Genomic DNA, 14,196 nt, shown 5'->3' on the forward strand with positions numbered 1-14,196 from the left:
TCAAATCTCTTCTACCCTGACATAACAGTAGGAATTTAAAAACTTGGGCAGACCTTAAAGCATGATTATGTCTAGGGAACATGAGTATGTCCAGGGAAAACAGACTTCTCAGAGCACAAGAGATAGAACTTAGAAAACAATATATACAACAAATACAATAATGTCAAGAGGAAGAGCACTAAAATGAATATGAGTATTGTGTAATTGTAATTACCAGTCTTAGCCCTGGAGAAAAGATGAAGAAATATGCTTCTTTCCTTTCCTTGAAAAAATAGAGGACAATAGGTATAGAATGTGGCTTATGTAGTCAGACGTAGTTCACGGCAACTTAATTGTTTTTCTTTGTTACAAGAGGAGCCTTACTGGGTAGATGTGAGTGGGGTGATGTACCTGGCGGGATTGGGGAGCGTTATGGTTTAAAAATAAAACACATCAATAAAATTTTCATTTATAAGATGAAAATACAGGCATCTTAACATCCATCAGTTGATAGCCAAGACTTAATACAGCACCAGTAACAACATTTGCTGAATACCTACTGTGTAAAAAGTATTAGTCATTATTAGTCACTCTGAGGATGAAGTCACAGAGGAAATACAGGTCCCTGTATTCATTAATCTTAGAGTCAGATGAGGAAAAAAAGAGATAATGCATAAAGTGCAAATATAAAAAGTACATATATCCATTCAACAATTAATCATTCAAAACTGAATTATCTGCATAATTATTTATACACAGGAAGTATGATTTTAATCTTTTTTTTTTTTACTTTTTCTTCTGTACTTGCTTTGCTGACATTTTAAAGACTAGCAGCAACCTCTCTAATTATAGCTTTGTGGACATCTTGACTCCCCTATTTCCTTCTGGTGTTAAAAAAAAAAAAGAGGGAGACCCAAACACTGAATCATTTTTCCCAATCCAGGGAAGATTTGAGAGAGGGCAGACCTTTCATCATTCTGAAAACTTGTATATTATCAGCATAGTGGTGGTTATAGGGAACAGTGGAACAAAAGAGAAAAGAGGGAAATTAGGCCACTTCCCAGCACCTTCCTGAGTCAAATGGTCATTATATATGTTCATTTTTCTATTTCAAGTGAAAATCTAAAAGATCAAATATGCCCATATTCAGGTATAAATTTTAAAATATATTTTTGTTATCTACAACTTTTCCAATAATTGCAAATAATTAGAAATACTGAGACCCAGTGACTTGTATAACCATGCTTTCCTATTCCAGATAAACATGGGACCTGAAAGAAGGAAAAAGAAGAGTAGTGGATTGTTGGATTAGAATTCCTGAAACCAAAATAAATACTTGGTTTAGGAGAAGGGTTGAGACATATTTTGGCAGGGATATGAGCTACTACACACTACATATTGAATAATTATTTCAGTCATTCTCATTACTGAAGTTCATAGGACTGAATATCCAATCAAGAAGCTCTTTCTTCAGTGTAGTTAACTCCAGTTATGGGAACTCCCTCTACCAAAGATCGCAACTTTTCTGTGACTCAGGAGATGTCTTGTGGAATTGTCTGAGGATTAAGGAAATTAACCCTGTCCAGGGTTCACGCCGCTAAATTGTCCAAGGCAGGATTTAAACCTAGGTCTTTCTGACCCCAGACTGAGCACTCTATCCACTACATCCTACTACCACTACTTTTAAATCTGAATATGATGTTTATAATCCCATCTCCATTTAACAACAATGGGTCCTTTTCCTATAGCTCAATGAGTGTACATCTTGGCTTCATCAATCAATCAACAAGCATTTTATTAAGTTCTTACTACATACTAGGCACTGTGGATGCAAATACAGAAGTGAGACAGTCGCGACCCACAAGGAGCTTTCATTCCAGTTGAAAGGTTAGGAGGGAGACAAGATGATTGGAGAGAGATAGAGATAGGTACGGAGTGTCCCAAAAGCCTTAGTGCCATTTTAGGCTTTAATATCTTAAAACAGCACAAAGACTTTTAGGATACTTCCACTTTTACAACATCGAGTACTTTCTGGGTAAGGGTAGGTCTGGTTATTGGTTACTCAGTGGAGGAAAGTTATATGTAAAGAATTTATATAGGAGGAATTTTATGTTGGGGGGGTGGGTTGTCTTTTGAAAATGGGCCACTCGGTGGCTTAGTGGATAGAATGCAGGGCCTGGAGTCAAGATGACTCATTTTCTTGAGTTCAAATCCTACATCAGACACTTACTAGCTGTGTGACCCTGGGCAAGTCACTTAATCCTGTTTGCTTCAGTTTCCTCATCTGTAAAATGAGCTGGAGAAAGAAATGATAAACCACTCCAGTATCTTTGCCAAGAAAACCCCAAATGGGGTCACAAAGAGTCAGACATGACTGAAACAACCGAACAACAGCAACTTTTGAAAATAGAGTCCCTTGATAAAGGACTAAAAAGGCTGAATGTTTGTGCTCTTAATGTTGTAAGCAGACTAAATAAAACCTGCTTGGGATCCGTGTAGTATAGATCCATCTATACTCCTTGGTTATGTAAATTTCTATCTTCCTCTATCCACTACAATAATCTTGTAAGACTCTATCTTTTCTTTCTCTCCATTCAGCTATGAGAAAAGATTTTTTTTTAACTTTTCCAATTTAGCAGAGGGAAAAAAAAGGTTAAAAGAAAGTTACCCAAAAAAAGCCCTCCCCAGTTTCCCACTGAATTGGAGCCAAAAGCTCTGCCAATTTTGCTCACATATCTCAGAGCTGGAGCCTGACCCTTCATATGACCAATGGGCTTATTGTACAAGAACTATCTGAGAGGTTTTTAAAAAGTGCTATCTTAGTCCATATTTCAAAACACCGACAGATATTTTATCATTAATTAGTATTCATATTATGTCTCAAACAATCTGTTCAAGAATAGGGGAAGTGACTTGGTTGAACAGCTCTTGTTTGTCTCATAATTAACATGGGTGATACATGTAGAGCCAAAGGCCTTTCAGGGGAGGAGGTAGATAATGTTGGGGAGATAGCTCCTGGAACATTTAGACACTTACCTATTTTGGAGGCCAGGCTTCTCCAGAAGGTTGCACTTGGCATAGGGGGTGGGAAACACAAGCCTCTTTAAAAATAGACCCATTCCTCTTTGATTCACAGCATCCTGGATTTGCTTCTCATCATGTCAACATGCCACTTGGAAGCTGGCTGGACTCCCTTGTTCAGTGACATATATTTCATAGTAGTTTTAAAAAACCATTTGTTCTTTCAACCACAACATGCTTTACATTTCTCTTTCAAATTTGAGGGTATATATAGATTAATCAAAACAATATTTTTAACATTCCAAATAATTTTAAAAGATAGTGGATGGGTGTCAGTTCATCTATTATGTTCCTCTCCTCTTCCTCCCCCTCTTCAGCTGCTAATCTTAGAACTTGTATGCCAAATTGTGTAAGATATTCTTCCAATAGCTACATGTGTGACTCTTTTGTGAGCTCTACAGACAGTGATGAGGACAGATTTGGAGTTGCATATGGGACTGTCACATGGTTTGATTGCCTTGTCTTCCAGGATGGAGATTTCTTTTCACTGAGCTCTAATTCAGAGAAATCTTTAGTTCAATTCAGCAAACATTTGAGTCTGATAAAAGTTCTATAAATCCTCTCTTAAAGGTTAAAGATTTGGTACATTGACCCTATAAGTGAGAAAAGTCTTTACTATTTTTTTGGACAATCCTCTATATTAAACAACTTGCATCTTTAGTCTTCCGGTTATGTGAACTATCCAGTGCTCTACCACACATATTTTTTTGAAGTAAAATAGAAAAGAGTCAAATGCTTCACTTATTTAACTATCTTGTGTTTGTTTTTATGTATTTATTTGATGGGGGGAGGTATTTGGGGTTAAATGACTTACCCAGGGTCACACAGCTACTAAGTGCCTGAGGCTGTATTTGAACTCAGTTCCTCATTACTCCAGGACTGGTTCTCAATCCACTGTGCCCCCTAGCTTCCTCCATGTGTTTATTTTTAAAAGCATGATCTAGAAGATGTTGAAACAACAACAGCAAAAGTAAATGGCTTGCAAAATTTCTTCCTAATGTAATGCACAAGTGAAAAATGTAACGTAGCAGGAATAAAAACCAAACATTCCTATTTCCTGTGCCTCACATTGATCAAGAATAAGAGCTTCTATTTAAAATTTAATAAAAATACACTGTAGCCTTCTTTAGGATTTGCCCCATGAAACCACCTTACTAAAAAAAAAATTTTGTCATTCCCATCACCAAAAGCCTTTAAATGAAATTCAAAGTAATGCCTCCTTACACCAAATGATTCTATAGAGTTTAAAAAAAAAATGGTGTAGTGAAGTTCACAGGATCATAAATCCAGACCTGGAAGACACCTCAGGGACCATCTCATCCAACTTCTTCATCATACAGATGACAGATCCGATCCCTCAGGAGGTGAAATCATTTGGCCAAAGTCACATGGGTAGCAAACATTGGATGCAGGATTTGAACTCAAGTCCTCTGGCACCAAAGCCAGTCACACTTCTTTCATAGGATTTAAGAGATAGACGATACTTTAGAAATTATGTACTCCAACACTCTCATTTTATAGAGGTAAAAACTGAGGCCTAAAAAGTGACTCGTCCAGGGTCACACTGATAGTGAACAGCAGAACTTGCATTCAGGTCCAGGTCCTCAGACTGCAAATCCAGCACTCTTTCTAGTATACCCATTACCCCTCCTTATCAATGCACAGCATCCAATACAGACACCTATTGTTACACTGTTTAAAAAATATGTCATTTAATCATAGGTTCTTTCAGCTTGAATCTTCATGTCTAACTAACCCCTGTTAAATGCATCCAGTAACACAAATTGAAGTGGTTGACTATTCCATTGAACTGTGGTTTTTGCCAGGAACAAGCTGATGCGGACTCATTCCTTTTAGGACAAAGTCATAATTCAGTAAAGATCATGGAATCACCTGAATAAGAATAGAAATCTTTTTTTTTTTTTTTTTGCTACATATTTTATCCTCCTTTTTTTCTGTTCTAGGTTGGAGAAGTCCTATACATTGCTGGACAGATTGCCTTGGTACCTTGCACCATGAAGCTTGTGGGTGGCGGAGTCTGGACTGAAGCTTCTGTATCCCTAAGGCACACCCTGAAAATTCTTAAAGCAATGAGCCAAGAAACTACACTCCACCATGTTCTACTGGCACATTGTTATGTAACCAGCAGCAAGTACATTCCAGCTGCTCTTGCCACGTGGCAAAAGAATTTGAGAACACATGAAAAGGTACCCATAATATTCATTTTCTTTCTAGTTTGCAAAAGAGCAATTTATGAAAAGATTTTCTCTAGGCAATATTAAGTCTTTCTCAGTGTACTTCAGAAGGGCTTGAACTAAATCTGGCATAATGAGGCTTGATTGAGCTGTTATGTTCTGCCTTGTAAGTGGCTGTGCACAATTGAGGAAGAAAATTGCTTAATAGAAAGTTATATTCATCACTAACTTTATGTTAATTCCCAAAAGCAATAAGTTAAGAATTTAAAAAGCAGCTAATGCCTCTTGGAATTTCTTTTAAATAATAACTCTGTTTAAAAACACTTCTGCCCATGTGTCACACTGTATGCTTTCCAGGGTGCAAAGGGTGAAGGGAGGGTTATCTTTTTAATACTTTTTTAGAGGAATGGATTCATTTTACTTCCTCTCTTTGGAGATTTTTCTCAGGAAACAAAAAACAGGAAAAATCTATTTGAATTTCATTCATCAGCTTTAAAATCTATATATCGATCCCATGTTTTAGCAACTGAGGTTAACCGTAGGTATTAGTGTGATTTTCTCAATTATACTGAATTTGAGTTATTCCATCACTGATATTACTCAGACAAATTAATGGGGCTTTCACCTATGGAGTAAGATATAGGAACCTGCTCTTTCCTAAAGTGGTGTATAGAATTTAGAGTTTATAGAAAGTAAAATATTTTTTTCACCTGGAATTCCTCAACCTTCATGAAAATTCTACTATGACAAGACAGCCTGTCATGGTAGTCCTATGTTTTCAAAGGCTGTGTCACTGGAGTGCAAACTCCATAAGGTCCAACCAACAATTCAATTAAATCCAACAAACATTTGTTAAATATCTACTATTTGCAATCTACTATTTTAGGTGAAGGGATTACAGAGATGAAAAATACTATAGTCCCTACCCTCAAGTAGCTATGATACAAAGTAGAATGTGCTGAGGACAAAGTAGAGATAAAGGCATAATCATCTAGGAAAATAAGAGGAAGGAGAGATCCACCCAGCTAGCAGAACTGGTTTTTGGACCGGTTGAACTGGGTCTTGGTACTGAAGGAAGAGAGAGGTTTGCTATAAATAAAACTTACCCAGATTTTTTTTTTAAATTTCAAAAACGTAAAGAATTACTAGAATTCTCAAGTTAAATTTAAATGGAATATTGAAACATTGAAAAGCTTAATTAAATCCATTTTATTAATGCTTTTTGCCTTTATATCACAGTTATTTCAGACAAACAACCAGATTGACCCTCCCTTGTGACAAAGAAGAACAATTAAACAAAAACAGTTATCACATCTAACAGTGTATACAATATTTTGTCCTAATAATCCCCGGCCTCTGTGCCACGATAGCAAAGATATACTTCATTGCCTGCTCTGAGACCTTCACTAGTTTTATACTTCTTCAGAATTTGTCTTCTCTTTTATGATCTTTTAATTTACATTATTGTAGTTGTGTATAGGGCTGCTAAGAGATGGAGTGGATAGAGTGTGGAGTCTGAAGTCAGGAAAACCTGAGTTCAAATCAGGCCTCAGACACTTATTACCTGTGTGATCCTGGGCAAGTCACTTAACTTTGTTTGCCTCCATTTCCCCATCTGTCAAATGAGCTGGAGAAGGAAATGGCAAATTACTCTAGTATCTTTGCCAAGAAAACCCCAAATGGAGTCACGAAGAGTCAGGCACAAGTGAAACAATTGTACAACAATAAGTTGTGTATATTTTTCTCGTATTTCTGATTATTTTGCTCTGAATCAGTGCAATGGATGGAGCAGTGAGCATACAGTTGGGAATACCTGGGTTGGAATCCTGCCTCAGATATCTATAGCTGTATGATCCTGGGCAGATCATTTAATCTCTCTGAGCCTCCTCATCTCTAAAATGAGGGATTTGGCCTCTATAGCCTCTAAGGTCCTTTCCAGGCCCTAAACTTATGATTCTTTGATTCTATGAATAAATCCTGTGCTTGCATCCTATAGCATGGAGATAGAATATTGTATATGAGGAACAGTAGATCAAAGTGGCAAAGAATTCATCAGAAAACTTATGATAGAGTGAGATAATGAAGGTTTTTAACATGCTTTTAAAAAAAAAAAGAAGAGTTTATATTTTATATTAGAGTTAAAAGGTACCCACTGAATCTTCTTGAGGAGGGAACAGACATAGTCAGCTTTGTCTTCTAGAAGTGCCCAGCTCTTCTCAAATTATTGTTTCCTGCTTCATAATTTTGTTTAGTCTAAACATTGAAAGCAGAGATTAGGTCTTATACATAAACCACTTAAAAATAGATTGTCCTCCAAAAGTTTATTTGTGCATATTTTGAACTGCGTTATTTAAAACAATTCCATTTCCAAGACCATGAATTTTGAAGTTTTCCTTTCTGACCACAGTCACCTATTTAGCCCTACACTATACTCTCACTCCTCCTGAACCTGTTGAGACCACTTCATGCTTTCCCTATATGCCCAGTACATCAATCTCTTTCTGCTCTCAATTGCCTGGACACCCATCCTTAACCCTAGGTCATCCATTTCAGCAGTATTCTCTCTAATATCCTAACTGCCCCTAAATTTTCTCATTCATTTGTTCTTCTACCTTGTCTAGTTTCTCTACTAAGTGAGCTCTATGCTTTTCCCAATTCCCCTCTCCAATGTTAGCTATTAATCATCTCAATTACTTTCTTTACTGATCTTCTGGGGCTTTTTCAGATGTTAGCATGTTGTTTTTGTTCATTTGTTTAATCATGTTCAACTCTCTGTGACCCTGTGGACCGTAGCACACCAGGCCATTCTATGCTCCGCTATCTCCCGAAGTGTGTCCAAGCATTAACATGTTATCTTCAAGTAAAGATAAATTTGTCTTTATTTTGCCAGTGTTTATATCTATTATATTTGTCTGATTGCCATAACTATTTCCATAATTGTGTCCGATGAAAGTGGGGAGAGGAATCATCCTTGCTTTACCTCATTTGTATAAGAACATATTTAGTGTTTTTCCACTGCAAGAAATGCTAGCTCATGGTTTTAATTATTTGCCTTTGATCATATTAAAGAAGTTCCCTTCAGTGCTTCAGCTTTTTATAGTTTTGGCATAAATGAGTGCTATATTTTGTCAAAATTAAAATAATTAAAATAAACATGGTTTTTATTATCATCGTTTTCCTAATGTTGAACAATCTTTGGATCCCTGAAATTAATCCAACTTAGTGAATTATGAATTATTTTCTAGTTATGTTACCATTGTCATGTCTAATACTTTGGGTGATTATTTTATTAATTATTTTTATTTCTTCTCTGTTTTGAAATCATATTATTATATCCTCATAATTTGATTTTCCTCTTTATTTTTGATCATATTAGCTTAATAGTTTATCCATATGGTTAGTCTTTAGGGGAAAAAAAAACTATTAGTTTAGCCTATCAATTTTTATTCTCAATTTCCTATGTTTTTCTCTCTAATTTTCATTCCCCAATAGATAAATGGTCAAATAAATGGTTAAAGGTTGTGAACAGACAGTTTCAAAATAGTAATTGAAAACTATGGACAACCATATAAAAGAATGCTCCAAATCACTCATAATAACTGGAAATGAAATTCAAGTCAAAACAACCCTGAGGTTTCACCTAACTCTCAGCAAATTGGCAAAGTTGACAAAAGAAGAGAATAAGTCAATGTTGAAAGGGTTGTGGTAAGAAAGACCAGTAGTGCATCATTACTAGAACTATAAATTAATGCAATTACACTGGTAAGCAATTTGGAATTATTCAAATAAAGTAGCTAAAATGTCCATAACCATGACCGAGATTCCACTGCTAGGTATATATCCCAAATAGGTCATTGACAAAAAAGAAAGGCTCCATATGCACCAAAATATTTATAGCAGCATTTTTTGTGGTAGCCAAAGACTGGAAACAATATAGACACCCATTGATAGGGGAATGGCCCAACAAATTGTGGCATTTGGAATAGAATATTACTATAGTATAAGAAATGACAAATAGGACAAATAGAGAAGCATAGAAAGCCATGTGAACTGATACAAAATGAAGTAAGTAGAGCCAAGGAAACAATATACACAATGACTACATTCATCTAAGTGGAAGGAACAACCACAATATAATCAAAATTGAATGTTGTAAATTTACAAAGAATAAATTTGGTCCTAAAGAAGATATATGAGAATATACCTCCCATCACTCCTTTACAATGGTTAGAGGAAGGAGAGGGGAAGACTTGGCCGGGGAAGGGGGAGAAGTGAAGTAAGGGGAGGGAGCTAGAGGTCTGCAGATGTGGAATGTTGCACAAAACAGATTTTTTTTAAATGTATTGATCAGTTTTGCTGATTTTTTTCTCTTCCTTTCTTTTCTCTTGTTTTAAAAAAATTATTTGTTTAAGGGGGATGAAACTCTGGGGGGGGGAAGGGAGATGGGGGAAATGTAGGAAATATAAAAAGATATCAATAAAAATCTATATAAAAAATAAATCTGAAAAAAAAACTGTAATAAGTGTTCTCATCTAGCCCAGGATTGCTACAATAAGTGTTCTCATCTAGTCCAGGACTGTCCATAAAGTCAACCAAAAACTCATATGCAATAGGAAAGAGACCCAGCCAGAAAAGCCATCCTGGTTAAAGGTAAAACAAACTGCCCAGAATGGGCCAGAATTACTACAGGAATGCATAAAGTCTACAGCTTTCTGTACCAGGAAGCAACAAGATAGGAGGGTCTATACAAGGAAGATCTAGTGTAGCAGGGATCACACTCCACTAAGTGATGACAACAAACTTGAGTTGGGAGCCAGACATACCCAAACTAGGACAGCAACATCCAAACAAGGGCTCCTGAAGTCCTGAAGTCAGCAGACCTGAAGATGCAGCACCTTCAGCCTTATGATCCAAAGAGTCCTGAAGCCTGCCAGCATTCTGCGGGCAGATACACCAGAAGTGGAAGCCAGCAGTAGAAGCCCAAGTAATTAATATCAGGATCAAACAAGGCCCAACCATTTCTCCCAAAAGATCAGGTGGAAGAAAGGCCTGGCTTTTTTCTATTCAGGCACTAAGGCTGGAAATATAAAGAAGTATTATACATCCAGAATCACCCAAGGGCCCAGGCCAGAAGAAGAAAATAATTCCACAGCAACCAGCTTTTTCTGTATACCAACCAAACCCAATGGGAAGATATCAAGAAATCTTAACCTAAATAACTATAAAATATATGGGCAACTAGGTGGCACAGTAGAGAGAGTGCTGGGCCTAGAGTTAGGAAGATTCAAAATCTGGCCTCAGACACTTACTAGTTGTGTGACCCTGGGCAAGTCACTTTGTTCTGTTTGCCTCAGTTTCTTCATCTGTAAAATGAGCTAGAGCAGGAAATGGCAAATTACTCCAGTATCTTTGCCAAGAAAACTCCAAATGGGGTCACAAAGAGTTGGACACAACTGAAAAAATGACTGAAATGTATAGTGTACAAAATGTATAAAATATTCAACTACCAAGATATACACAAGAACCAGATGAATATAACTATAAAACCTTCCTCAGAAAAATAAAAGACTGGCCTAAATAACTGGAAAGATATCAATTCTTCATGGTTAGTCTATATAAAATGACAATATTTCCTAATTAATTTACTTATTCAGTACTACATAAATCATAAATATAACTACCAAAGATTACTTTATAGACCTAGAGGAAAAAAAAAATACAGCATTTATCTGGAGGAACAAGAATCTCTAAGGAAATTAATGGGGGAAAGGTAAGAGGGGAAGTTTAGTGATACCAGAACCCAAACTATAACTTATAGCAGTAATCATCAATACTATTTTATACTGCTTAAAAAGATAGAAAAGTTGGGACAGCTAGGTAGTGTAGTGGATAGCACACCAGCCCTGGAGCCAGGAGGAACTGAGTTCAATTCCAGCCTCAGACCAGACACTTGATCCTAACTGTGTGACCCTGGGCAAGTCACTTAACCCCAATTACCTAAAAACAAAAACAAAAAAACAACAGCAACAAAAAAAAAGATAGAAAAATTGATCCATGGAACAGATAAAGTACACAACCTCCAGAAGGAAGCTAACGTAGTAGCCTTGTGTTCCAATAAACCCAAAGACAATAACTACTGGGATAAAGATTAATTATTTGACAAAAAGTACTGGGAGAGGAGGTGGAGCCAAGATGGCAGTGACTTGCTTGAGCTCTCCCCCAAACCCCTCCAAATTCCTGTAAAAAATGGCTTTAAACAAATTCTAAAGCAGCAGAACCCACAAAAAGACCAGAGTGAAACAAATTTCCAACCTAAGACAGCCTGGATGGTTGATCAGAAAGGTATATTACACTGGGCAGGGAGAGGAGCGCAGTTCAGCATGGGCACGCAGACAAAATAGGCCTCAGAGGGCTGAATCATGGGCAACTGTGACGGTTTCTAGACTTCTCAACCCATGAATGCCAAAGACAATTTAGAAGGTCAGTAGGAAAAGTCTGTGACTGCGGGTGAAAGAGAAGTTCCATGCCAGCCCCAGTCCCCGCACATGGCCCTGGGTTGGCAGCTGCTTCCAGAGCTTCCAGACTACAGACTAAGGGGGAATCAAATGGCTGATCAGAGGGGGATTGCAGGGATCTCTCTGCTGGTGCAGGATTCTTTTGCTTTGCCCATGCTTGGATCTGGGTCATGGTTTTGGGTGGCGGTCCTGGGGCGAGGAGGAGCACTGGTGTGCTGGAGCTTATAGTGGTAGTGGAGAGGACATCCTCCTCACAGTTCCAAGGTAGAAAAGAGTGCTTGTGTTCACTCATAGACCAGAGCACAGGCCAGGAAAGGAGTAAACACCTTGCCCCTTATCATACCACCTTAGAAGAACTGAAAATTTACAGGTCCCTAGATGTATCTCTGAAAACATCTGCACAAAACCCATGAAACTTGGGACAGTACATTCTCCACACTGGAAGCAGACCCCTACCTTAACAAAGAGTTTAAACTCAAGTAATTGGCTGGGATCATGAGCAAACAAAGGCGCAAAAAAAGGCAGACCAGAGAATCTTTCTTGGTAACAAACATACACCCAGAAGAAGACAACCAAGTCAAAGCTCCTACATCCAAAGCCTCCAAGAAAAATATGAATCAGTCTCAGGCCATTTGAGGCCTTAAGACCTCAAAAAGGATTTTGAGAAACAAGTAAGAGAAGTAGAGGAAAAACTGGGAAGAAAAATGAGAGTGATGCAAGAAAATCATGAAAAACAAGTCAACAGCTTGAGACCCCCCCCAAAAATACTATTTTTCAATACTTGAAAAATAGCCTAACCCAAATGGCAAAAGAGGGCCAAAAAGCCAATGAGGAGAAGAATGCCCTAAAAAGCAAAATTGGTCAAATGGAAAAGGAAGTCCAAAAACTTACTGAAGAAAATACTTCCTTAAAAATTAGAATGGAGCAATTGGCAGCTAGTGACTTTATGAGAAATCAAGACATCATAAAATAAATCCAAAAGAATGAAAAAATAGAAAACAATGTGAAATATCTCATTGGAAAAACAACTGACCTGGAAAATTGATCCAGGAGAGAGAATTTAAAAATTATTGGACTAAGCCATGATCAAAAAAAGAGCCTAGACATCATTTTTCAAGAAATTATCAGGGAAAACTGCCCTGGTATTTTAGAACTAGAGGGCAAAATAGAAATTGAAAGAATCCACAGATCACTTTCTGAAAGAGAGTCCTAAAGAAAAACTCTTAGGAATATTGTAGCCAAATTCCAGAGTTCCCAAGTCAAGGAGAAAATATTGCAAGTAGCCAAAAAGAAACAATTCAAGTACTGTGGAAACACAATCCGGATGGCACAAGATTTAGCAGCTTTTACATTAAGGGACTGGAGGGCATGGAATATTCTGGAGGGCAAAGGAGACAGGATTGCAACCAAGAATCACCTACCCAGCAAAACTGAGTATAATCCTTCAGGGGGGAAAATGGACATTCAGTAAAATAGAGGACTTTCAAGCATTCTTGATGAAAAGACCAGAGCTGAATAGAAAATTTGACTTTCAAATACAATACCCAAGAGAATCATGAAAAGGTAAACAGGAAAGAGAAATCATAAGAGTCTTATTAAGGTTGAACTGTTTACATTCCTGCATGGAAAGATGATATTTGTAACTCATGAGACCTTTGTCAGTATTAGGGTAGTTGGAAGGGAAAAAATTATATGTATGTGTATATATAGAAAGAGATAGATAGATAAACAAATAGAGGACACAGGGTGAGTTGAAGATGAAGGGGTAATATCTGGAGACTAAAATTAAGGGGTGAGAGAGGATTATACTGAGAAAAGGAGAAAGGGAGCGGTAGAATGTGGTAAATTATCTCACATGAAACAGACAAGAAAAAGCTTTTACAGTGGAGGGGAAGTGGGGGAAGGTGAGAGGGAATGAGTGAATCTTATTCTCATTAGATTTGGCTTAAGGAGGGAATGACATACATACTCAATTGGGTATGGAAATCTATCTTACCCTACAGGAAAATAAGGGGGAAAGGGGACAAGAGAGCAGGGGGATGATAGAGGGGAGGGCAAATTGGGGGAGGGGGTAATCATAAACAGACACTTCTGAGGAGGGACAGGGTGAAAACAGAATAGAATAAAAGGGGGACGGGATAGGATTAAGGGAAATATAGTTAGTTTTTCACAGTGTGACTATATGGAAGTGTTTTGCATAACGACACATGTGTAACCTGTATCGAGTTGCTTGCCTTTTCAATGAGGGTATGTGGGGAAGGAGGAAGAGAGAAAATTTGAAACCCAAAGTTTTAAAAACACATGTTTAAAAAAAATTGTTTTCACATGCAACTGGGAAATAAGAAATACAGGAAATGAGGTATGGAAATCTATCCTGCCCTACAAGAAAATAGAAGGGAAAGGGGATAAGACAAGGGAGGGGAGAG

At 37.4% G+C, this 14,196-nt stretch overlaps 1 protein-coding gene across 2 annotated transcripts in view; it reads left to right on the forward strand.

Moving 5' to 3' along the window:
- Positions 1-14,196, forward strand: part of DPH6 (diphthamine biosynthesis 6) — a 464,350-nt gene that overhangs the window by 341,272 nt on the left and 108,882 nt on the right. For both annotated transcript variants that reach the window (XM_027870019.1, XM_027870020.1), the window contains exon 13: positions 5,025-5,267. In XM_027870019.1, coding sequence (XP_027725820.1) covers positions 5,025-5,267 — 243 coding nt within the window. The remainder of the gene's footprint in view (positions 1-5,024; positions 5,268-14,196) is intronic.

This window comes from Vombatus ursinus, unplaced genomic scaffold, assembly GCF_900497805.2.
Source record: "Vombatus ursinus unplaced genomic scaffold, bare-nosed wombat genome assembly UNPS02014794.1, whole genome shotgun sequence".
NCBI classification, from domain to species: Eukaryota; Metazoa; Chordata; class Mammalia; order Diprotodontia; family Vombatidae; genus Vombatus; species Vombatus ursinus.